Source organism: Bidens hawaiensis, unplaced genomic scaffold (genome assembly GCF_021521415.1).
Source record: "Bidens hawaiensis isolate Kalapana, Puna unplaced genomic scaffold, B.hawaiensis_p1.1 tig00037791_1, whole genome shotgun sequence".
NCBI classification, from domain to species: domain Eukaryota; kingdom Viridiplantae; phylum Streptophyta; class Magnoliopsida; order Asterales; family Asteraceae; genus Bidens; species Bidens hawaiensis.
The window spans coordinates 18,473-45,338 of NW_027496620.1; the positions used below are offsets into that span (position 1 = coordinate 18,473).

Consider the following 26,866-nt stretch of genomic DNA (forward strand, 5'->3'; position numbering starts at 1 on the left):
TCCTAAATTTATGATAATTTTATAGTTATTATCGGAAACATGATAAACTTAACCTAAGGGCGGAGGTTGTCATCCCACACTCCCTTAAGTCCCTAACATCGCGCACCACCACCACCGTAATCTTTCATTTTCCCTTTCATAAAGCAGTGGTGTCGTCCATATCTCCCCTAAACCTTGTTTTATATATAAATTAGAAACGAATTTCTTCACATAAAACATTGAAGTTTTACATTGACCAACAGTGGTTATACAGAAAGCATTGGCTTACTCGGGGAAATGAAGTCTTCAAGAACTAAATATATTAATTATGACAAAGAAACTATATTATTAATTAAATAGGAAAAATAATAAAACATGGTCTTAGGCAAACCCATAACAAAGTCCTTCGATAGTTCATCTCATTTCCATACAGGAATATCCAATGGTTGCAAAAGTATACTTGCACGTTGATATTCAATAAGTCTTATCATGCCATATTTATTTCGTATATATAAATTATAAGTATTCAAATCTTAAGTTGATAAACCTCAAAATTAAAACTAAACACACTTAGATTACATATTTTTACCACACAATTTTTAAAATATCAACCATCCAGCTTTTTTACCAAGAGTCAACAATTCCCTAGACTGGGTTTAGAAACAACTAAGCATATGTTATGGTTTAACAAACAATGTTTCAGAAACCAGCATTCGATGCAGACCAATTACACTTATGCATTTGACAAATTGAGTCATTAAAAGTTAAAACAAAGCACAACCCATTGCCAATGCATGCCGAATATGATAAAACTTATTTAATCTACACAGAAAGACAATATATCTAATGATCTAAACACCAAAGTTGACTCCACCAAGAAACATAAAAACAAAATACTAAACGAACCGGCTCAACTAGTCGTACTCTACCAATGAGCTTTGGAACCAAGCGGAACCGTATTAGTTCCTGAAATCGCACCTCGCCCCCCACCTCCTCTACCTCTAGATCTAAAGCTCCCACCAGAACCTGCTACACAACAAATGGGATTTTATATTTTTATATTTTAAAACATCATTAAGTAAATAAGAAAAAATGGTGTGAATATATTCAAACTACCTCCAGGGCCCATGGACCGGGTCATAGAAGATAATGCAACAGGAACGGCTTGACCGGCTTCTTGAAGGATATTAACAAGCTCTCTAGCATGCTTAACATTTGAATGAGTGAAAAACGTAACGGCGATCCCCTTGGCTCCTGCACGACCAGTTCGTCCTATCCTATGAACATAATCTTCAAGGCTTGTTGGGAAATCATAATTGATGACACACTTTATGCCCTTCACATCTATGTTTAACATAAGGAATTAATATTAGAAATTTAGAAGAATCGAAAATATAACAAATGAAGTTTGAAAGCTGGGATGAAATGGCAACCTTATCCCTGCATTTATAAGATCTACAAAGATCATTCATTACCTCTACCTTTTGCAGGGATAAGGAGCAGCAACCACCACCAACTCCGCCAAAATCCATATTCATAACCAGTATCTAACTTTTGTTTGTACGGGTCAACCGGACTGTCACGACCACCAACCTCATAACCGTGTTTGGGCAGCGATAACTTCTAAAGATGAAGGGTAAAACAGTAAAACCAGAACGAGTTCAACCAACATTAGCTGCCATATGTGTAATAAAGTCGTGTACTTCCTCCTTACGTTTCCCTTGGTTGCTTTTAAGAATGGATACCAACCACATGAATGTGAAGTAACCATAACACGCTCAGAAAACCTAGTAGATCCTATGTGCATGGCATTCTACTTGCATCCTAAATCTATTTGTCCTCCATTAGCTCGGTAAAGGTTTTCTAACACAAATGCAAATGCACAAAGACACACAATGAATACCAGATGTTTTGAGAATTATTTCTGTAATGCATTGTCAGGTAAACATAAATGCAACGAATTCATGCCACCACAAATTCTAATACTTTAAAGTTGCATTAAACCTTCAAAAACACACTTGTTTAAATGAAAAAAAAAAAACCTAACTTACGTGTCCACTAAACTAGACCCCTTATATAAGCAACATAACTTAACAAAGCCAACTCTAGATCAGCAACTGTAAGGTCTTCTATAAAATTAATCACCTACAATCTGCTTTGTTAAGTTTCATTGTTGATAAATAAGAATCAGTTTAGTGAATACAATTAACTCAAGTTTGTCTCTCACAAGTCACAACTATAACTCTTCAGTGTAAGCAGATAGAACTCAAGCATGTTACTAATAACTAGTTAACTACAACTTTAACTTTATGTTTGAACCAAGTAAAGTAAGAGTACAGACATAATGTAAACATATAGATTTCAAACCCAAGGGTAAAGACAGAAATTCCTAAACTAACTTATCAGGAATTCTAACTTTAGAGAAAATAAGTATTTGAAACATATTAGATCATTCAAACTATAAAATTTGCACTTTTTTAATGCGTCTAGTTATTATTGGTTGGATTCAGTTAATCGAGACTAAATAACACAGATCAATGAGCATAATGAACTATGACCGACCCACAGCATGTGCTAAACTTCTTTTTTGTGTTCTTTAGCAGCCCTAGTAAAATATTCTTAAGGTATGGGATTCTGCTGCAAACTATATCAGAGAGCTGTTTTTCCTAACCCTTCATGTCAAATGGAAACTACATTCTAAGAGAAAAGGCAGCACGGTACTGAAGCTAAACAATTCCATCTCACCAACAACCATTTCTTGCAACGATTGCACATCCTTTTCGCACCCAAACCACAAATTATATTCTCAGGTAAGTAGACAGCAGCCGGCGACTCCCGTTTGTTAGTGATTACATGACCTACAAGACTAAACTTCCTAAGTCCTAACAGGCTAACACAGAGTGATTTTACCAAGACCACGGGCAGCAACATCAGTGGCTGTCATTATAAGACTCCTGCCACTTTTAAACTCAGCCAACACCCAATCCCTTTCATCTTGGCTTTTATCACCATGGATAGATAATGCAGGCCATCCATCCATTCTAAGTTGTCGTGTAACTTGATCACATCCTTTCTTTGTTTCCACAAATATAAGAATTCTGTTTCCATCCATCATTTCTTTCAGCAGTTTCACCAGCCTACATGAAGTTTTTAAATCAATAACCCAAAAAACAACTGTTTGCATTAAAATGTTACCAATTTATACCTAGTATACTTTTCCACATCTGTTACAACTTCAACAATCTGATTTATTGACTGATTCGCTTTCAGCGCAGGTGATCCAATGATAACCTATATATTGAGTTTTAAAAAGAAATAAAATAAGCAAATTAACATGAAAAAAAATAATAATAATTTCATCACTGGATTGTAAAGATGCAAAATATTAACCTTGTATGGATTGCATAGAAACTGTCTTGCTAAACTCTCAACCTCTTTAGGCCATGTTGCACTCCAATAAAGAGTCTGCCTGTCGGGTCTGATCTGTGGAGAATAAAGCACACCCAAAATTTAGCATAAACAATGAAATATAGTTTTACAAAAGTTTAGTCGCTTTAAATCATACCTGTGATATAATTTTCCTGATTTGAGGCTCAAATCCCATATCTAACATACGATCAGCTTCATCCAAGACAAGGTAAGTCACTCTCTTCAAGTTTGTATGACGGGCTTCTAGCATATCAATTAACCGACCCGGTGTGCCAATAACAATCTCCACCCCTGCATTAAAGTGTTATATTGTCTTGTAAATGCCTCTTTACATTGCAAAGGCATTTTGAATTGGATGAATTGACAATTACAGTACCTCCTTGAAGATCACGAATCTGTGGTCCCTTAGGAGCACCACCGTATATGCAAGTGCTTCTTATTCTAGAATGTGCCCCGAACTTTCCAGCTTCTTGTTGGATTTGTACAGCCAGTTCTCGAGTAGGAGCCAATACTAGCACAATGGGACCATCTCCTTGAGCTAAATATAACAAAGAACAGAATTAACATGCATGAAATCTCAAAACAAAATCAGCCACAAATTATATACTAACCCAATGGAGGTTGTGCAGCAACATGAACCAACGCAGGCAACAAATATGACAAAGTCTTGCCAGAACCGGTCTCAGCTATCCCAATTAAATCTCTTCCCTTTAAAGCCATAGGCCATCCTTGAGACTGAATCGGTGTCGGCTCAACAAATCCCAGACTAGATATAACTTCTAGACAATAAGCTACCAAATAAAAACCATTAGTTGATTGATAAAACATTTCTGGCATAATAAGCAGTTTCAAGACGAATAACACTTACCAGGAAAACCTGCCTCGTGAAACATTCGGACTGGTTTCGGGACATCATTACCTTCAACAGTAATTTCCCACCTACCACGATACATCGCCACCTCATGGTCAGGCATGGCACTTACAGACTGACACTCAATGTAGAAATTCTTTTCAAACGGTACCAAGTTGCCAAAATCCTGTTTCGGTAACGTTATACTATCCAAATCTCCTTTCGAGCCACCACTTCTTCCACCTCTCCCACCGCCACGACCACCGTCAAAACCCCTACCGCCACCTCGTCCACCATCAAAACCCCTACCACCACCTCGTCCACCACTACTAAACCCCCTCCCTCCACCTCTTCCACCACCGCTAGACCCTCTCCCTCCGTCACGCCCACCACCACGATGACCTCCGTCACGCCCACCTCTTCCACCACCACCGCCTCTTCTCCCGCCACGACCAGAATCAAAACCTCTACCGCCTCTGCCACCACCACCGCCACCTCTACCACCATCAAATCCTCCTCTTCCACCGCCACCGCCACCGCCCCTACTTAACCCCCTCCCTCCTCTCGCACCACCACCAACACCGATATTAAAACCTCCTCTAACTCCAGGCTCAAAAGGAGGATATCCATTTCCTACAACGCCTCTTCCCGCGCCTACAAAAGGAGGCGGTACCGGCGGCGGACCTCGAAACGGAGCCGGTCCACCAGGAGCATGAGCATAACTCAAAGGAGCACCGGGTGGCGGATATCCGGCCATAGGTGGTGCTCCAATAAAAACACTGCCACATTCATTACATAATAACAACAATTCAATACATACATACATACATACATAATAACAAAATAACAGAATCACAACTAGTAATAACAATTAACAATCAACAAACTGCATAACAAATGCACGTATATATTGGTTCGTATATGAAAGATTTAATAATAATAATAATAATAATAATAATAATAAAACGGTTACCTCCGACGCTGGTGGTATGAGCCGGCATCGGCAACTCTGTCGTCGTAATGATTCATTGTTTCCGTGTAGAAGATAAGATTGAACTAGAGATCGAATTGATGCCTGATTTTAGGGTTAGGGCTTTGAAAACTGCTTCAGGCTTTGACCGCTTAACAGAATGAATGAATGCAACAAGAAGAAAGATATTTTGCTTGATTCACTTTCTTTTTTTCTGGGAGCTAAACTCTTTTAGATATTTTGTTTTGTTACGTGTTTATTGTTATGTGTGTTAAAGTTGAGTTAAAATAGCCGGGGGATTCAGAAATTTTTTTTAGGTGGTGCATTACTCTTAAAGTCGGATAAAAAAGTTCGGGTCGGTTCGTTGGTTCGGGCAAAGTTCATTACATAATTATAATGCGATAAAATAATAAAAAAAGACACCGCCATTAGAAATTAACAATTACAAACTAACAAATTAAAACTAAAATTTAACAATTAACACCATCAAGAACAATTAACATTTAACAAATGAATCGAACTTACATTCACATTGGGAGAATTTGAGGAAGAGTAGCAAGGCAGGAAGAAGGAGCAACGGACCAACGGTGGTGTGTGGTCGGCCGAAAAAGCGGCAGCGGTGGTCTGGAACGACATTCAAGCGGCGGTCTAGTAGTGGTGTGTCAATGGAGTATGAAGAGGTTAATAGGGGAGAGAGGCAGGCGTTTGTGTAACTATGTGTTTTATAAAACCCGTGACCTCCAACTTACAAAACCACCAACTTACTAGCTAGACCAGCACCTTTATTGTTAATCAAGTGGTTCATTCATAATTTATAAGGCGGTTCAGTCTAATTTTTCTATATATCAATACACTAATATTTTGAAATTTGAGTGGTTCCCAGAAACCACCCACTTGTTAGCTAGATCCGCCCATAGTTCAAATACATGATCTTCTAAAGCTATAAAGTCGTAAGAAGGGTATCAAAACGACTTCGATTAATTCAAAGTAATGGTACTGGAATTGTCTCCTCGGACTATATGATATTAGATTTTAGGTTTTGTTATCCGAATTCTAGCTTTTTTTTAGACGGCTAACAAATCCTTCAAATGAGATACTGGTTAAATTCACCACATCAGGATACATTCTTCTTACGATCCGAGGAAAACCCTTACCTAAAGCCAACGTTGTGAACACTAGCCTGAAGGCACGACGGTGCGGTGAGGTAAAACACATTAAGTTCAAAGATCCAACTAGAAAACGTCACATACTCGTCTAGTCTCTCAAAATCAGTCTGGTGTCGTCGAAACTAAATGATGGGGGAATGAATCAAATCTTGGTCACATGAACACCAAGTCTCGTCCTTACCACTCCACCACGAGCCTGTTGGCCAATATATAGCTTTTAGATTTTACAACTTTGGTTTAGATCATTGTGTCTTTTTATCTATCAATGTGTTTTTTGTTTATTTTCGTCATTATGTCTTTTTTCCTCATTGTGTTATATTACTTAACATATTATTATATTTTGCTCGGTATTGTGTTATATTTTGTGATACATTGTGTCTTTGTACCCTTTCTATATTTAGGAAACTACATATAGGATAGATAACTTAACCCATGTTTATTTTTCAAAAGTTTTATAAAATTTAGATTCGGATCTTAAAAGAACCAAATTACCTATAATAAGTTACTAATAATAACCAAATTGTTGGCAATGCTAATCAAACTATGTATAATGATAAACCTAAATTTTTAAGTTGAGGGTGATACGGAGATTGATCGATGTGTATAATGAATAGAGAATAACAAGTATAGAGGCATGAAGTGAATAGAGAAATATAGATATAAAGAATTCAGATTGACTACCGCGTGTAATTTTTTTTTTTACTTTTTTTTAGTAATCAACTACCGTAATGAATTAATATGTAATGTAATTTTTCGTATAAGTGTTACTATTCATCAATTATGGATCTATATTTTGATATGGTTTTCTATAAGGGTGATGTGTCACTTAGTTCATCTAGGTTGGGTGATATGCGAAGATTGTATAGTGTTTGTGTAGAGGGAGTCACGTTCGTGAATATAATATGTTAGTGTAAACCATGTTATGTATCTAGACAAATTATGCTTTTAGACATTTTTTTTCTTTTGTAAAATACATAGTAACTCTCATAAGCTAATTTTGAGTCTAGCTTAATTGGTCCTCTCATGGCTAATTTCGAGTCTTAAGTTAGTTAATTGTTGAACTAGTAGAAAGGAATGAGACGGTAGGAGACAACGGGTGATAGCATGGGTTGCGAAGGCGCCTGGTACCCTAAGGCCCTAATGTATTTATAAGTAGTGCAAAAACTCACTAGAAAGTCTAAATCATATGAGGTTCAATGTGTGTATAGATCATGGTTTGTGTTAATAACCATATGTAATCATATACCCAACACACATGATTAAAGATTTTACTTCTTTTAAACATACTCATAGTTATGGATTTTGGTATTGTTTTTAAATGATTGTATAAACTGTGATGTTTAAAATAATAGTTACAAATATTATGTTAATTAGTAACCATTTGTGATTGATAAGTGGAATGTTATCCCTTGTAAAGTATTGTGTGAAATTTGTAACTTGTAACTTGTAAGTGTGTAAACACCATATAAACATCATTGTTAGCTAAAACAAGGTCGTTTGTGGCGACAATACTTGTTCACTAATAAGTGAGCAGTGTTGCTGGGTGAGCCGAGTCAGGTCAAGCCTATACTATAGTCAGAACTGAGTTGGCTTGATTTATAACTAAATTAGAATATCCAATATGAGGTGGACGCTCAGCTCCTAACCAACTCACAATCAACTCAAGCAAGCTTGTGTTGTGGCTCGATGACTAGCCTCATTTTATACTTATAATATTTTTGTATTTTCCCTTTTTACATACCGAGTTAATATCAATATCAAATTGTACAAATATCAAATAAGGCAATACCAAACTATATGCATGTACAAGCAAAAGTTAACAACTCAATTTTAATCGATCCAACTACCTTAATTCGGCTCAAACTAAGATAGCAATTTTGTACGAGCCAAATTAGCTCGTAGTATTAAACGTAGTCGAGTCTTAACGAGTCAATATTTACAATCACGTTTTAGGTCATGAATTCATTTCCCAACCATGAATGCGAGCTTCGAACGTCCTTAGACTAACCCCTACAGACGAGGGTTGTACTTGTATAATTCTAGAGTCAAGTTAATTTTGCAATAATCCTTAACGTACCTTAACATACTTGAATCACACTCAAGGCAAAAACAAAATGCTCAAATGTAAAAACAAAACGCTCAAAGACAAAATACAAAAACGCTCAAGAAAAATCATAATACGCTCAAAACGGGTTTTGTGAATAAAAGGAAAAAACTGATCGATTAACGATCCAAATCTTTTTTTTTAGTGAATCGATGATTAACTGTGTATGTATTGATGATTCCGAGATGTTATGATGTGATTTCATGAATCAATTTCGTGAATATAGGTATTTTCGTACGTTAAGATACGCTAAGGATTATTGTATTCTATCATTTATCTGTAATTCTAAAAGTTACTTAATTTAGTTAAAAATGTGAAGATCATAAAACTTAAAAAATAAATAAATAATAATAACAATAATACCAAATCATTTTTAACAAATGCGACGCCCCTATTTTTGGAATGAATGAATGAATGACATTCTTTGAAACACAACCAGAAAAACATGTAACCAAATTCCCACTATAAATACATGCAACAATGGCCATAATTCTTTGTCATCGTCCTTCAATTTATTTGCTGCCTTAATCTTTCTTTTCTCCCGGTGGTTCAGAAGAGACATGCGTGACGCCTGATCAACAAATTAACAACAAACAAGGCGCGCGTTACGTCCATTGTTCTCTCTGAATCCTCATCCTCATCATCATCAGTCTCAATATCTTCTTGATCTTTAACTAACACCATCATGGATACTAACTCGAGCCCAAGGAAAATGCGCATACTTGCATATGTCATGACCAAGATTCCCAGCTTCAAAAGAAGGCAATTACAAGAGCTTGAGAACGATACACTAGCCCGTCCTTACACGTTACCAGAAACGTATACAGAGTTATCTGAACGTGAATCGTATACAGAGTTAGCCGAACGTGTTTCACATTTAACAGATGATGATATATTAGCGAATATTCGTGCTGTCGTTGTGGAGGTTAAACAGATAAAGTCTGTTATTAAGTTTCTTGGAGACCGTCCGGATCCGGAAACCGTGGATCTGGCCAGATCACGGTTTTCGGAAGCCGAGTCATCGTTTTCCAACGAGACTGTCTCTGTCTCAGTCTCGTTGGAAAACGATGCAGAGATGGAGAAAAGGAGAAGACTGGCAAACAGAGAGAAGCAAATGTATAAGGCTTTGATCTCATTAGATGAGATGCACGAAACGTATAGCGGATTGTTGGTTGTCGCCGAGAGGCGGCTTAAGAAGCTCTATAACACGGCTAAGTCCGCTGGAAAATTATTGGATAATAAGAAAGTGTCGTCTGTGCTTCCGAGCATCGCGGAGGAGGTTAAAGAGGAGATGGCCGATATCCTTGAGGACGCGTTGATGAACGGTGTTGAACGGATTGATCTGTCTCATCGTCGGCTACCGTTTGTTCCTTCGGCGTTCGGGAAGCTTCATACATTGGTTTCTCTTGACCTCTCTTCCAATAAACTTACGGTAGCTATATTATAAAAAACTATCTAGTAACACCGAGTGTATTATTATTATTATTATTATTATTATTATTATTATTATTGATTTGAATCTTTGACATCCTATGTTATTGTTGTAGGCTTTATTATAAAAAACTATCTAGTAACAGCGAGTGTATTATTATTCTTATTATTATTATTATTATTAGTTTTGAATCATTGACATCCTATATTATTGTTGTAGGCTATACCGGCATCACTCGCTGGACTTACGAGTATAGAGGAGCTTAATGTTTCTGCTAATATGTTCGAATCACTACCGGATGCCATTGGCTAGTTGCAACGATTGCAAATTTTAAATGTGTCGAAGAACAAACTCACATCGTTGCCGAATGGCATTTGTAAATGTAGATCATTAATAGAATTAGATGCGGGTTTTAACCAGATAAGATATCTTCCTTCCAACATCGGGTACGGGCTAGTGAATCTAAGGAAGCTTTCGATGCCTTTGAACAAGTTCCGGTCTCTTCCTAGCTCCATAGGCGAAATGACATATCTCCAAATCCTTGACGTGCACTTCAACTCGCTCAGAGGCTTGCCACCATCAATCGGGATGCTTAAAAGGCTCGAGATTCTTAACGTGGGAAGTAACTTCAACGACTTTACAGAGCTCCCTGAGACAATCGGGAGTATGACCAGTCTCAGGGAGCTGGATATCTGCAACAATCAGATTCAGCAGCTGCCCATCACATTTGGGCGGCTGGTGAATTTGAATAGGCTGGTGGTGGACCATAACCCATTGATGGTCCCACCACCAGCAGTTGTGGCAGAAGGAGTTGAACCGGTGAAAGTGTATATGAGCAAGAGGTTATATGATTGGATCGTAGAAGAAGAGAGAAGGGTGATGTGGGAACGGGAAGAACAACTAGTGCAAGCAGGTTGGTTTACGTCTATATTTTTCGGGCCGGCTTATGGACCGGGCATGACGTATCCATACCTTCATCATCGACTTTGACCATGGCTATAAACATACAACGATAGTAGCTTGAATTGGGTACTCTAATTCTGTTCTTCGTTTAACATTGTTACTTTTATAATGTGTGTTTTCTCAAACCAAACCTGAAAACATGTATGTAAAGTTTTACATGTAAAGTTATAGCATGATGAATTTTATTCCATGTATTAAGGTCGATGATTTGTTGAAATAAAATGGACTTCTTTATTTTTGTTGTGTTTGGTGGACAAATTTTAAATTTTAAATTTTATTTGTTTTGTCTATAAATAACATTTAGAGTATCCATAATAAAAAGATACAAAACATCTAAAAAGGCCAAAACCCTAGCTAGTATGGCTTTATGTAGTAGTATTGTGATTTGAAAATGTCATTATACATATTGTAACTAGTAAATTTATGATATATTAAATTATTATATGATATTTTATTATTATATAGTTTTGTTAGAATAATTAGAGAAATTAAATTTTTATTATCTAAATCATGACCTATTGGCAAATGCCGATAATTTAACAAGTGACATTTTTAAGTACTAAAATTTTCTTTCGTTGACAATAATCATCCAACTAGTATAAAAATCATATATTTTTCCGCTTTATTAAAATAAACTTTACTTGAAAAAAAAAGGTATGCTTCTTCATTTTTTAATCAACCATGTGAGAGAAACCTAGAAAAAATCAAGTGTAAATTTATGATAATTACGCAGTATACTTTTTTAACAACGAAAATGTAAGCTTGGAGCATCGTTGATTAAAGTGAATGTATAGATATAAATTTTGAGTAAAAACTATATGTTATAGGAATTCACGATCACTACATGGTATATCGTGTTTTAACTTATCTATGAGTTTGCTTTAGAGTTTTGGTAAAAGTGGTTGATATTTGTTGATTAGTGCATGGTTACACACTATAAAAAAAAACTATTCGATACGAAAAAGGAAAAAAAAAGGAAAAAAAGCTGCTTATATTGATGATTAATATAAATACTAACATGCAATACAAAAAGTTAAATTCAATTATACGTATCTTCACATCCTAAATTATATAATCATACGAAAAGATGTATGAATAATGAATATGACTATATGAGCATCATAGTCAGTGTCACCGCTAAACCATGGATTGACCGTACGCTCTAAACATAGCGCAAGCGCTTGAAGAACCAAGCCACACATTCATTATTTGATTCGGTTGTGGATTTTTTTTTTGAACAACCAAATACACACTACATGGTTGAACCTATGAACCATCTAACCACCTATCAAAATAGGAATATAACCTGATTCGTTTGTGGATACTCCATTACTCGGTACTATGTCTAAAGACCTTTGTTGATAAAAAAAAATACAAAATCAAGGACGATGTACTAATGTAGTATTGTACTTCATAAAGAAGCGACGATGTTATCTAAAGCGATGCTACAAGATGGATGCTTATAGGGCTGTCAGTTCGTGTCTTAACGTGTTTAACATGTTAGAGACGACACAATTAGCACAAGTATCAAGCATGAAAATGACTTGTTTGACAATTGACTTTGGTGGTTTGAGCATGACAATTATACGTTTTATGTACTAAGAAAGAGAAATGATGCACTCTAGTGTCTTTATTTAAATTATTCTTGAAAAAATACAAAATTGTATAGCGCACATTTTTGCTAAACAGATGTTATCGTTTCTAAACAGCTTGAGTAACAAACTATTTCGACATATTCAAACTTCTAGTGAATTTTCCTTTCCAATAAAAAAATGTTTTTATGATTGAATTTATTTTTCTTTTGTCCTAGGGAATTACAATGATATCAAGGTTTTCTTTATTTTATTTTAGCTACTGTTTATTTTTCTTTAGTAATCATATATTCATATAACCGTCATAGAAAATGTCACGTACCATGTTAATACCTTGCTAACAACTTAGACAAAGAAATACTTTTACAAAAGAATTTTTGGTTTAGCGGTAACATTATTAATGCACTAATGTATTGAATGGAATTGTTTCTTTTTGAGTAGTGACGATTCAAGTCTCATGGTAAACATAAAGCTATAGATTTAAGTGTAATATTAATTAGAGTGTATGTGAGCTTGTCGTTCTAAAAAAAGTCAATCGCATTTTTCACTAGGCATGCTGCCTGACTTCATAGATTAATATACGAAATCATTGAAAACAATATTCGAACCTTCAATAGGTTACACACTAGTTAATCAACTCCTAAATCAACACTTTATTTCAAACACCATACTCGAACCTTCAAACTCCCTTGTTAGGTCATGAATTTAATTTGTACTTTTTTTTACGGGTTTTACTATTTTTTTAATCTTTTTCAGTCGGTTCATTTTGTTCGATGACATTTAATTTTAATATTAAAAATCTCCATCCTATTTAATAATACACCCAATAAACGGTGGTGATCTTTTACCAAAATATAACCCTCATACCTAACCATTTATTAGTTTTATTTGTATTAAGTTTTAACGTTTAGTCATCTAAAGGTTACATATTTCTACTTTTTAGTAGGCATTTTTTAATTAAAAGAAAGAAAATGTTCGACACGAAAATAAAAAGGTAATATATTTTTAGAACTCTTTTAAATAGTTGATATTGAAGCTAAAAAAAATGAATCATCATTTACTCTTTACTGTTTTTTCGGTTTAAATTTTGTTAAAACTAATTTATTGAAACTCATGTGTTTTATGCACGTAACTTTTTTTTAATATATTTTTAAGAGTTATATTATTTTTAATTTGACTATGGTATCGTTTTTTTGATATTGATAAACAATTCATTATAAGTTAAAACGGCGTGTCTAAACTGTTAAACAAATACCAATGTGAACAACTTTCAACAACGCGTCCAATTTGTCCATCTCTAACGCGTGATTGAACTACGATATTATAGCAGTAAGTCCAAACAGTTACAATATCTCACTATAAAATACTCATGTTAGTGGTGAGTAGAATACCAAATTAACCGAAAAAACCGCCCCGAAAAACCCGAACCGAAGCATTAATCGACGGTTATTTTTTTGTTTTTTAGAATATTCAAAATTTCGGTTTCGATTCGGTTATCCATTTTTTAAAACCGAATTAAACCGAACATAACCAATTGTTGGCGATAAAGATTATCAAGATGATAATGAACTAAACTTTGAAGATAAATAAGATGATAAATGAAAATTGGGACTAAACTTATAATGTTTTTTAATTAAGAACTTTGATGAATTTTAAACTTTATTTAGCAACTTTGTATTCGTATAGTTCCACGTAATGTAGTACTCTAATACGTTCTTATACAAGCTTAAATACGCGTTTTCATTTTTAATTTTCTTTTTTGCAATGTCTACACAAAATTGAAAAAAAAAACCCGAAAATAATTAAACCGAAACCGAAAATAACTGGAAAACCGAACGGTTTGTATATTCATAAACCGATTACTTCGATTTCAGTTTGAGTTTCGCCTATTAACCTAACCGAACCGCCCTAACTCATGTCACATCATGTATATTTTTTAAATTGTACGCTTCTTACCAAAATATTCACTTGGTAGTGGGTACATTAATACAATAACATATAATTTTGGTTATGTTGAATGTAGATGTATCATTATTATTAAATCTATTTATATGAAAGTCAGTAATTAATAACAAGATAAGAAAATGATATTGGACAGAGTCTCTGATCTTATGACACACTTTTAGCATGGTGTGCTTTAATGCAATCGGTTGCATATATTTCAAAAACACGTACTGGTCAACCAAACCAACCCACTGTACACATCTAGACACTTCTCAAGAACAAGACTCATGGATCAAGATAGCTCAACAAGTGTTCTTGAAGTGCCTCTTATTGTTAAGAAACCTAGTATCGGTTCTTCAGAACCGATACTGAAACTTAAACATCAGTTGAAGTTAGCTGGACCTCTTTGTTTGGTCAGTGTTTTGCAGTATAGTTTGGAGATCATTTCTGTCATGTTTGTGGGTCGTCTTGGGGAGCTTTCGTTGTCCGTTGCGTCTATGGCGACCTCGTTCGCTTCGGTCACTGGCTTTAGCTTCATGGTATATATATGTTACACTTTTCATTATTCATTATTATTCTGGTTATGGGTCTCATTGTCTCACTTTAATGTGTAGAAGAAAAGTGAAATATCTGTTTTTTGATTTGTTTTATTTTATTTTATTTTTTGTGTGTGTTATTATATTATTGATACTGTTTTTTTATTTTATTGTGTTCATGAAATGCTAAATATGGAAGGGTTGTTGTTGCTAGCCTGGACCCACAATAAAGATCCGAAATTGACCACAAATTTTACCATAAACTTTTTTTTCACAATTTAATCATTTTGATTTTTTTAACTGCGTTTATCCGATCATCTTTCTTTCTTGGTTTCTTTCTTTGATATGGAACTGTGCGGTGTTGTACATCATTGAAGGGAAACTTGTACATTAGTCCCGATCCAAAAAACACCCTAAGAAGAAAGTATGTGAGAAAACCTTCTGGTCCGGCCCAATCTGACCCCCCCACCCCACCTTTTTTTTTGTAAGTGGGATTTGAACCACTTGCGCTAGATTGTGGAGATCATTGGCATTTAACCATTTCAATTGATTTTTACCACTTGGGTAGTCTATGGCATATTCCCATCCAACCCCAACCACACACACTCACACAAACACAAATGTAACCATTTTAAAGTGTTTTTTTTCATTCCATCCACCAATCATATTCATTCCTCGGGTACGAAATTGTGCGGTGTTGTACGTTCCTTAAAAAAGCTTATACAATCAGTCCTGATCCAAAGAACACCCTAAGAATAAAACCCACCATAAATAAGAAATCTATTATACAACCTGAAACCTCTTTTTATTGTAGGCTACAACTTGGAGATTATTAACATTTAATCATTTTTATTGATTTTCAGATCATTATATAGTTAGTCATTTAGTTTCACTCATACAATTTTCAAGATTTTGCCTTACTTGTAAATGTATATATATTTTCCCCTATAAAAGAGGCATAATGGATATATCATTTAAAAATTATTAACTCCACTTTTAAAAACAATAATCTCTTTTATATTTTTGTGTTTTCTCTTTGCGTCAGATAAAAGTAGAAAAATGCATAAACGATAACAAAATGATTGTTACAAATTATGTGTAATAATTAGCTTGGAATGGGAAGTGCACTAGAAACATTATGCGGACAAGCTTATGGTGCAGAACAGTACCGTATGCTAGGCGTGCACACGCAAAGAGCAATGCTTGTACTCATGCTCATGGCTATTCCTATATCCATTACATGGACCTTCACGGCCACTATCTTTACATGGTTCGGCCAAGATTTGGAAATCTCAACTCTAGCCGAATCATACACTCGTTGGCTCATTCCAAGTATCTTCCCTCACGGGATTCTCCAATGCCAGTTCAGATTCTTACAAACTCAAAGCAAAACAAAAGTGTTGATGATAAGCACCGGATTCACGAGCTAGGTTCACATTCTAGTTTGTTGGATTTTGGTTTTTAAGATCGGGTTAGGGTGTCAAGGGGCTGCACTTGCGTGTGCTGTTTCGTATTGGACTAATGTGTTGGTTTTATCGGTTTATATCAAGTTTTCATCTGATTTTGAGAAAACGTGGACGGGTTTTTGTAAAGAAGGCGTGACTAATCTTGGTGAGTTTCTTGTGTTGAGCATACCATCCGCACTTATGGTCTGGTTAGTAGATTATATGATCGTATTTGATATCACATAATCACTTATAATACTAACTGTTTTTGGTTATAAAAGAGTAAACTGCGGTTTTCATCCCTGTGTTTTGTCCAAATCTGCAGTTTAGTCCAATAGTTTCAAATTTGTGATTTTCGTCCGTGTGGTTTCATTTCACTAGCAATTAAACCCCAACCACACTAACACCGTTAAGTCTGATCGTTAAACCCATCAGTGTGCCCCTCACGTGAGGGGCAATTTTGTCCCTTTTTTCCCCAAATACACCCCAACCCTCCCGTGAGGAGGCTTGTGGATTACGGTTGGGGTTTATTTGGGGAATAAAGGACAAAATTGCACCTCACGTGAGGGGCACACTGATGGGTTTAATGACCAGACTTAACGAGGTTAGTGGGATCGGATTTAATTGCAAGTGAAATGAAACCATAGGGATATAAATTGCAAATTGAAACTATTGGACTAAAACAACAAATTTGGACAAACCACAGGGACGGAAACCGCAGTTCACTCGCTATAAAAAACTAACGTTACTATTTTTGTTTGTGGTTTAGCTTGGAATATTGGTCCTACGAGTTCTTAGTTTTCATGTCCGGTCTTCTACCAAATCCAAAACTTGAAACCTCAATGATGTCTGTCAGGTACGTTACTAACAGTGACGGATCCAGTATATTTTGTCGGTGGGGGCCAAAAATGGGTCGGGTAAAAACAATCTGTAGTAATTTGCTTCACAATATTGTAAAAAATATTCATTATACTTATTTACTTAACATCATCATCATCATCGTACTCAGTATATCCCACCAATAGCAAAGCTATGGTAGGGTCTGAGGAGGGTAAGATGTAGACAGCCTTACCTCTACCCCGTAGGAATAGAGGGGTTGCTTCCGGTGAGACCCCCAGAAATAATATATTTACTTAACGAAATAATATATTTCGCAACTTCTTTTGATCAAACTCTATTGTGTATTGACTGATAAAAATATGACTTTTTTTGTATAAATATGTTTTGTTGTCTAAAAGTGTTTTCTTCTGCAGTCTTACTACAAGTTCAGTGATCTTCAGAATCCCTTACGGTTTAGGGAGTGCAGTAAGGTGCATATAATACAAAACATTTTATATTGCGTAATCTTTTGTTATTTATTTGATTATCTTATATACGCGAAGCACAAGAGTTTCAAACGAACTAGGAGCAGGGAAACCACGGGCTGCACGGCTTGCAGCACAAGTTGTGTTGTTCCTAGCTGTTACAGAAGGCGTTTTAGTAAGCGTGTTCTTAGTATCCATCCGACATATCCGGGGATATCTGTTCACAAATGAAGAAGAAGTTGTGAGTTATATGTCTAAAGTCATGCCGGTTCTCGCATTATCCAACTTCATGGATGGTATTCAGGGTGTTTTATCAGGTAAAAAGCTTCAATTTTCTTATACTTTACACAGTAAGGTGGTGTTTGTTTTTGAAGACAAAACTGTCTGCAAATTTAATCTGATTTCATGTATGCAACTGAATATGTGACCTGAAGGCCTGCAATATGAAAATATAATACGGTTTGTTTTATAAACTAGATATCGTCTGCATAAGCTGAAAAATAGTTACCTATCATATATATCATATCACAGTAGATAGAGGTCATTTAATATCAGTATACTACTAAAATAATTGGTGGTGGTGTACGAACTATGGAAGTGGGTGGTGTGATGGACGTTGGTAGTGGACGGTGATGGTGGCCGACAGTGGGTGGTGGTGGTGATGAACGGTGGTGGTGGGTGGTGGACGGTGGTTGTGGCCGACGGTGGGTGGTGGGGGCGGCGGACGGTGGGTGGTGGTGGTGGATGGCTGTGGCGGGTGGTGATGGTGGGTGGTGGTGGCGGCAGACGGTGGGTGGTGGTGGTGCACACTGTGGGTGGTGGTGGTGTTGGACATTGGGTTTTGGTAGGATGTTATAAGAAGTGTGAAGATGATGGATATTAACTTATTTTTTTAAGACCCTAAAAGCAGTTTTCAGATTTTTTTTAAAACAAACTGTCTTCAGAGGCTTATGTCTGCGAGCCCTGTTTGAAGCAAAAACAAACACAACCTAAAAGATGTCAAGTAAAATTCTTTAAGGTTATACTTACTGATGCATTGTAATAAAGGTACTGTAAGAGGATGCGGGTGGCAAAAGATCGGTGCAGCCGTAAATCTTGGAGCTTATTACATTATTGGTGTTCCTTGTTCAGCCCTCTTGACTTTTGTGTTGCATAATGGAGGAATGGTAACAAGAAATGTCACATTTTTGTTACAAGTTTACAAACTTTTGGTAAATTGTTGTTTTTGATGAAGGGACTATGGATGGGGATAATAGGCGGAAGCGGGTTTCAAGCGATACTTCTTTTGGTTATTACTATGCGCACGAACTGGGAACAACAGGTGTGTGCATAAACTCTATATAAATTATTTATTTATGTAATTATTTGTTGGTTTTATAGCGTCGAATTCTCCTTTCACTTTTTTTTTCAGGCTATAAACGCAAGGCATAGGGTGTTCGGTACGAGTTTACTCAAGTGATTCATGGGTTTTGTAGATATAATGTTATTGTGTCTATGAACTATGGACCTATGGTTATGCTGATCGTTATTCTTGAATTGGAGCAGTTTCTAATTATGAAAAAAAAATGTGAATTTAGGAACATTTTATTTGTGACATTCTTAGAGGCCGGCTAGCTGCCATACCTTAGAGCGGAACTAAAAGGGGGTCAAGAGGGTATATTGTGGACCCTTAGCCACAAGAAGTTCTTTTAGATTTGTCTATAAAGAAACATTACTTGGACACTCTACTTGTAGGGGTAGAGAAAGACTTATTATTGATTACCTTTTTAAAAAAGTTAATTATGATGACCCTTTGGTGAAAAACACCCATACCCATAAGTTACTAACCATATTGCATAATTTCTTGTACCCAACTATTTATCCACAATAAATTGAGGTTAGATTATGGGGGTGGGTAAAGCAAGGAAGTAAGGGGGGGGGGGGGGGGGAATTTCATATAATATTAACCAAATTTTAAAACTGTTAGGTCACTCAACTTTAAAAAATTTTTCAATTAAATTACTCAACTTTCGTATTTTATTAAATTAAAGGTTTTAACATGTTTTTTTAGCCTTTTTCTTTTTTGTTTCACGTATGAAATCTTTTTATCTTTTTTTATGCTGAAGTTGAGTGGCGACATGAAATTTATTTTTTATTTTTAAATATTAATATAATTAATGTTTTTTTAAAGTTTTTTAAATTTATCCACATATATTGCAAATTCCGACCCCCACATCTTATCCTTCATTTTTTGCTTGACACACAAAAAATGAGTCGATTTGAAGATTTAGTGACCCGATTTAAAAAAAAAATTATTGCGTGAATGACTTAATTGGAAGACTTTTGAAACTTGGTTATCCCGTAAAAAAAGACAATTCATAAATAAATTTCAATTTTATTTAACTGATATAAAGTATTATTTAGTCATTTTTACTCTATTTTCTCAAAAAAAGTTGATTATTAACTAACATTACAGAAATGCAAATAATTTAGGAGAAATAATGCCTAGAATATTTCATAAGTGGATGGTTCTTTACCTTTAACTTTAATAATGCAATACATATGGAAAAAGTTATAAAAGCCAAGTCATTTCATCACAAATCAGTAAAAGGCTATGGGATCAGTACAACCTAATGACAAACAACCAATGTCATTGTTTTAACACATATGTCAAAAGCATTTGGTTGTTGCACATCTTTCTTAATATCATTTGTCATTGTTCACAAAGGTTTCACAACTTGTGTGTACTCTCAGTCTCAGCCAAAATTCAAACATGTCATAACCATTTTTTTGTAACCAATCAAACAACTCGCGCGCGTTCATAAATATCATATTTTTTACACATATCTTAGTGTGTAAAATCCAAAGTAAATTAATGGATCAAGAACTATACTCGAAACCACTTCTTGAGTCTGGTTCCAAGCATATATTAGAGTTCGATGCGCATGATATTTTTGTGGAGTTGAAGCTTCAGTTGATGCTAGCAGGACCTTTAATTGTGGTTAGTTTTCTTCAGTATAGTTTTCTACTAACGTCGATCATGTTCGTAGGCCATCTTGGAGAGCTCGTGTCACACCCTCAATATCCACTAACGGAGTTTTACCGTCAGAGGGTGTGAACTAACAGGATCGGAATCATCAGTTATAATCAAACCATAAAAACGTTTAAATGAAATAAGTGCGGAAGCGTAAAACCATAGAAACTTCGTTACAGTCACTTAAACATCAAATACACATTCTGTCCAGAAACTGTTTGCATCCAAACTCAATATATTAACAACCTATGAACTATCATGCATTCATATAACACTCTAGACTCCATAAACACCATCCATGCATATCAATTACCTACATACATGATTAGGGTTTTTGTTTGAACTCAAATCCTAGACACAACAATCAACATGTAACAACATCAATACTAGTTATCAATCATCATTTATTCAACAACAATCATGTTAACACAACACCATACAAGAAATCGGCAGCTAGGGTTTGTTATTAACCCATTAAACATCAAAATCAAGTAACAAGGATGTATAGGATGATCAATTATACCTTCCTAGCACCTAGTTCTTCAATCAAAAGCTGGAATTGAGGGTTGTATGTGTGTGTATAGTGGACGGCAGCCAAGGAGCAAGGGGAGGGGGTTTGCGATCGGAAGTAGGGAGTAGAAGAAAATAAGTTAGGGTTAAGTTATTAAGGATATATTTATAGAAAACTATGTTACACTTTGGCCCCTCCACTTCCAAGTATTACTTTTCCTAGCTTAAACTAACTTAGTTCTTGTTTCTTGTCTAGCATTACACAATATAATCAAGTAACACATATGTTAACACATAATTATCACATAATTATTATGTTGACGTTTTTCGTTTATTCATCAATCGTTTGCGTCAACTCGTTTGCGTTTCGGTGCAATTCCCGAAAGACTACACATGTAGTAAATGTTAAGCGTCATTTAAACCCTAGTTTAAATGTAATGAAGTGTGTGTTATAGATTCAATGATCTTTAAGTTTAAATTGACGGAGTTGAGTTAACGGAGTTAACCTGAAATTGACGATTGTCACAGCTCGCCCTTTCTAGCACGTCTTTAGCCACTTCTTTTACCAATGTCACCGGTTTCTGCTTCATGGTAACTAAAAAGATATCATTGTGTGCATGGTTCTTTAGTAAACATTCTTTTGAATCATTTTAAGTTTCGAAATGTCGGTTTAAAGTACCTAACTTCCAAGAAATTTGACTCTGAAAACTTTTTTTTAAACGGCTTTTATTATTAAAAACTAGCGACAAAGTGCAGTTTTTTGATCCACTCGTTCCAACTAATAATATTTCTATTTCTAATACACGAAAATGAGTAGTTAAGAAGATAGTCGAAAATAAGATTTTGTTCTTCTATCTTCTCTAGAGATTACCTCTTCATTCCGAGCCTGCCAGATGATCCACCTTACTAGTGACCGAAAACCGAAAAAAACATGCATAAGAGGCAAATCAATATGTTTTTCTTATGGGAAAATTCCCAAAATAGCCCTTTTAGGAAAGAGAATCCCCAAAACAGACCTCCAAATTTAAAAATTCCCAAAACAGCCCTCGAAATCTGTCTTTCACGTGACATTGGGAAATTCATCTTTGGAGATGAATTTCAAAACAACTAAAAAAACCACATTTTTGAAAACCCACGTGGAAGATATAAACCGTTTGAAACATCACGTTAAAGATTGTTTTCATGAGGTAAGTTTTCATGCGAAATCCAACGTGTAAGACGGATTTGACCTGAAAATTCGCGTGGTAGGTGGGGGGCATTGACATGTGTCAGTTCATGATTGGTTGTTGAAAACTCACGGGGAATTTCCCAATGTCACGTGAAAGACGAATTCGAGGGCTATTTTGGTAATTTTCCCTTTTTTATTTCTCTTGAATGTGATAAGTTCGTTACCTAAAACCGTTATTTTTTAGTAAAGTTAGTTATTTGATTCTTGGTCTCTTGGTTCAGTTTCTCTTAAACTAAAGTTGGTTGCTTTATTGATCAGATGGGCATTGGAGGTGCACTAGAAACATTATGCGGGCAAGCTTACGGCGCAAAACAGTATCAAATGCTTGGAATACACTTGCAAAGAACAATGCTTGTACTAATGCTAATATGCATACCAATATCCATCATTTGGACATTCACAGGACAAATCTTGACGATATTCGGACAAGATTCCGAGATCTCAAAACAAGCTGGAAACTATGCACATTGGCTGATTCCAAGCATCTTTCCTTACGGTCTACTTCAATGCCAGACCAGATTCTTGCAGACACAAAATAACCTTAAGCCGTTGATGTTAAGTACGGGTTTTGCTAGCTTGTTTCATGTTGGATGTTGCTGGCTCTTGGTTTCAAAGCTCGGGTTTGGTAGCTCGGGTGCTGCTCTCTCGGTTGCTATATCTTATGCGGTTAATGTGACTATATTATGTGTGTATATTAAGATGTCACGTACGTGTGTGAGAACATGGGTCGGGTTTTCTAAAGAGGGTGTTGATGATCTTGGGGGGGTTCTTGCTTTAGGCGTGCCTTCGGCTCTCATGGTTTGGTCAGTTTAATTCTTTATTCCATGTGTTTTTAGCTTCTTAATTAATATGTAGCTAAAATATTTTGAATGTTTAAACTTGGAGTTTTGGGCATATGAGGTTATAGTGTTATTGTCTGGACTTCTTCCAAATCCAAAGCTAGAAACATCCATGATGTCTATAAGGTGCTTGATATAATAGTTGTCTACATGCTACTTAGTACATTGTTGTTCTTCCATTGACGTACTAACTTTGAATCTACTATTCGCAGCCTAAGTACGATTTCGTTGGCCTACAGAATTCCCTTCGGTTTCGGGAGCACAGTGAGGTACGATTAAAGTTAACTAATTTATCTCTCTTTCACGCACACTGAGTAAGATGACCCAGTTTTCACACCTTAAGCAACCCAAACCAAACCAAGTTTTTATTTAATAAATACAATTTGTGATGATTTTTTATTCCAATAAAAACTATTAGAAGTATTAGAAAATAACTTTGTTTTTAAAAAGTGTATTGGTTTTTATTAATCTCAACTATCATCTTTTGGTCGTTACTGGTCCCAGCTAACAAATTGGCTGATAACGATCCAAACTTTTATCATGTTTGTTCCCAACAGCCCGCGACTAACAGGCTGCTAACGTCGTCAGTTGCTGGTCGCCGGAAGACAACTTTTGGCCGGAAAAGTCAACATTTTTTGCGGGGAAATTCAACTGAGCGCTACCACCACCAACCAACCACCACTACCTGAGCATCACCAACCGATTCTAACGATGATTCTAGGGTTCCGGTTACCTCAATAATTGAGGGTTTTACTAGAAAAAGTTTCCTAAAGGTCACATCTAAGATTACAAAGATGTTTGAGACGAAAATGTTGAGTTTTCCGGAAAAAACGTGAGTTTTCACGGCGTTAGCATTCCGTTAGTCGCGGACTGTTGGAAACAAATATGATATAAATTGAGATCATTATCAGCCAATTCATTAGCTGGGACCACTAGCAACCAAAGATGATAGTTGCGATTAATAAAAACCAGTACACCTTAAAGTACTAGCCTAGTTCCTAAAGCGTCAAGTAATACAAAAGAATCTTAACCCAAGTACAATAGTACATCTCATTTTACCACATGTGTGACATATTCAATAATCAATTCACAGCACAAGAGTTTCAAATGAACTCGGGGCAGGAAAACACGAATCTGCAAAACTAGCGTATGGGTGGCCTTATCACTAGTCATCACACAAGTACTCGTTGTTGGCCTGGCTCTAGTGGCAGCGCGCGGGGTTTGGGCCAGGTTGTACACTAATGAAGCCGAAGTCATTAGCTATGTATCGTTAGTTATACCAATTCTCGCTATATCTAATGTCATGGATGGAGTTCAAGGTGTGTTATCAGGTAACTAGAGCCTGCTCATCAATCTCATTGAGCCATAACATTATTAAAAATATTCGTGTGGGACGTAATTAATTAGTAACACGTTAAGGTGTTGCGAGAGGATGTGGTTGGCAGAAGATGGGAACGTTAGTGAATCTCGGAGCTTACTACCTTGTTGGTCTTCCTTGTGCTATCGCTTTAACATTTGTGTACAATTTTGGAGGGAAGGTACTAATGCTCGATTGCTCGGTTTAAGTTCTTGTTCTTTTTTAACATTCGTGAACAATTCGTTTTAACAAAAACAAACGTATCAAATTACTTTAAAAAGAAAAAGCAAACAACAAAAACTTATTTTTAACAACAAAAAAAAACAAATTGCGCTGCTTTTTTTTTAACAAAAATAAATGAACCAAGTTTTTTTTAAACAAAAATAAGCTAACTGAACTTGTCTTTAACAAAAATATCGTCGTAGCTTGTGCTAGGGTGGAGTCCGATTCGATTACTTATTTTAGAAGTAGTTACATTCGTTTACTTTAGTAAAAAATAGTTCGTTTGTTTTTGTTAAAAAGGTAATTCGTTCGTTTATTTTTGTTAAAAAAGTAGTTTGGTTAGTTTATTTTTGTTAAAAAGCAGCCCGGATCGTTTATTTTTATTAAAAATAGTTTGGTTTGTCTTTTTGTTAAAAAAAAGTTTGGTTTGTTTATTTTTGTTAAAAAAAAACTAGTTCAGTTCGTTTATTTTTGTTTAAAAAAAAAGTTCGGTTCTTTTATTTTTGTTAAAAAAAAGTTCGGCTCATTTATTTTTGATTGATTATGGTTTGGGTTGTTGATTATGGCTTGATTGGTTATAGTTTGGTGGTTAATTATGTAATTTGGAGATATTTTTTTAAGAGAGACTAAAACTGAGCATTCACTAAACCACAAGGGCTCATATGGATCATAAAAAAGGGTAAACTAGTAATTCCACATTTTTAGTTAACGGGAGGGACTCAAATGGTTCATTTTTGAAATCACAGAGACTTAACCAGTTCAATTTTTCTTACGGGGACTCATTGTGTCTCTGCCCCTATTTGTGAAGTTGAGTTTGTTAAATGTTTCGACTCTAGGGTTTGTGGATTGGGATCATTTTTGGGAGTGGGCTTCAGGCATTGCTGCTTTTAATAATCACAACGCGCACAGACTAGGAGTTAGAAGTAGGGCATCGTGTCATTTGTTTCGTTTATGTGTATTTCAAGTCTATCATTTAGCAAATGTTACATTGGCTAATGTCGTTGCAGGCGAAAAAGGCAATGCATATGGTGCATTCTAGCACTATTCCAACAACCATCGCGGTGTCATGAAGCCGACATTGCCATATTGTCGGTTATGGCTTGACTCATTTACTAGTATCCTAATTTGGTTGCTTGTATTTTTCTATATTATATAGAGTATATATAAATAGTAATATGATGTAAAACATGTCTTTTAGATGCCAGTGTATGAAGTTTATAGTTCACATCTTTTAATCATATTCTTTTAGGTGTTAAGAGGTGTGTGAACTGTGAAGTATATATGTATCTACATCTTATAATCTTTTAGTAGTTAGGAGATGTGAAATCATGTCTTTTAGAAGTTAGGATGTGTGCATATTAAATAAACAAAAGTGTTCCAAATAAAAGAAAATCAACACAATTGGTAATTCAAATTCATATGATACTTAAACTTTTGTATAGGTTACTGTATTGAGATTGAGTTGGCATCATTCTTTTTCATGCTCTACCGGAATCAAAACTTTCATATAACATTTTCAAACTACAATACTATCTAACTATGATAGTGTAACACACGGACGAAAAATAATAAATTTGTTAGGTAAAATTAACATTTAAACCTATAATTTGTAATCTTAAAATTATTAATTGTTAACTTATAATTATAAGGTTAACCTTAAAAAAACATAAATTTTATAAGTTAAAAACCTAACAGTTTGTAAGTAACGATTTTTTTAAGTTATAAGTATTACAAAATACATATTCATGAAACAATTATTTTATCATTTGTCATTAACACTAAAAATCCACTGTTGATAACTTTAAACTATAAAATAATATTTAAAATACCATTTAGATAGGCATGTTTATTAAAAACCATCCAAGTTAATAACTTTTTTTTAATAAAATTACATCTATATTACTTAAAAACTAAAGGAGCGTTTGAAATAAGAAAATCCACTACTTGAAAATGTTAGCTTTAATTCGATTCTCATGTATTTAA

The 26,866-nt window shown here is 35.2% G+C and overlaps 1 protein-coding gene and 3 pseudogenes across 5 annotated transcripts; 3 read left to right on the forward strand and 1 right to left on the reverse strand.

Moving 5' to 3' along the window:
* Positions 1-640: 640 nt before the first annotated feature.
* On the reverse strand, positions 641-5,423 carry LOC143589737 (DEAD-box ATP-dependent RNA helicase 20-like). 2 transcript variants are annotated; one of them, XM_077070421.1, is made up of 10 exons: positions 5,232-5,423; positions 4,277-5,037; positions 4,020-4,199; positions 3,785-3,946; positions 3,545-3,699; positions 3,370-3,462; positions 3,185-3,270; positions 2,890-3,116; positions 1,096-1,323; positions 641-1,005 (listed from the first exon to the last, which is right to left on the reverse strand). In XM_077070421.1, the coding sequence occupies exons 1-10, from the start codon at positions 5,285-5,287 to the stop codon at positions 905-907; spliced, it is 2,049 nt and encodes a 682-aa protein (XP_076926536.1). In that variant the 5' UTR covers positions 5,288-5,423; the 3' UTR covers positions 641-904. The 2 variants fall into 2 exon arrangements, with proteins under 2 accessions (XP_076926536.1, XP_076926535.1); XM_077070420.1 differs by having other exon boundaries at positions 641-1,008.
* A 3,438-nt stretch (positions 5,424-8,861) lies between these two features.
* LOC143589738 (plant intracellular Ras-group-related LRR protein 9-like) lies at positions 8,862-11,115 on the forward strand (annotated as a pseudogene). The gene is made up of 2 exons (XR_013145339.1): positions 8,862-9,930; positions 10,150-11,115. The product of XR_013145339.1 is annotated as a plant intracellular Ras-group-related LRR protein 9-like (transcript).
* Positions 11,116-14,716: 3,601 nt separating this feature from the next.
* Positions 14,717-19,084, forward strand: LOC143589740 (protein DETOXIFICATION 16-like; annotated as a pseudogene). Its single transcript, XR_013145340.1, has 7 exons — positions 14,717-14,968; positions 16,075-16,619; positions 17,180-17,266; positions 17,664-17,720; positions 17,793-18,031; positions 18,762-18,880; positions 18,949-19,084. The product of XR_013145340.1 is annotated as a protein DETOXIFICATION 16-like (transcript).
* A 1,484-nt stretch (positions 19,085-20,568) lies between these two features.
* Positions 20,569-26,057, forward strand: LOC143589747 (protein DETOXIFICATION 16-like; annotated as a pseudogene). The gene is made up of 9 exons (XR_013145343.1): positions 20,569-20,694; positions 21,766-21,828; positions 22,724-23,268; positions 23,344-23,430; positions 23,517-23,573; positions 24,398-24,635; positions 24,724-24,842; positions 25,720-25,806; positions 25,891-26,057. The product of XR_013145343.1 is annotated as a protein DETOXIFICATION 16-like (transcript).
* Positions 26,058-26,866: the final 809 nt, after the last annotated feature.

What these genes read in the sequence shown, in the direction of transcription:
- LOC143589737 (XM_077070420.1), bottom strand. Translation starts at nt 5,287, where the DNA reads ATGAATCATTACGACGACAGAGTTGCCGATGCCGGCTCATACCACCAG. An exon ending in TGCTGCACAACCTCCATTGG is followed by an intron (nt 3,947 to 4,019) that starts GTTAGTATATAA and finishes TGTTATATTTAG; the next exon opens with CTCAAGGAGATGGTCCCATT. An exon ending in TGTTGCTGCCCGTGGTCTTG is followed by an intron (nt 1,324 to 2,889) that starts GTAAAATCACTC and finishes TGTTAAACATAG; the next exon opens with ATGTGAAGGGCATAAAGTGT.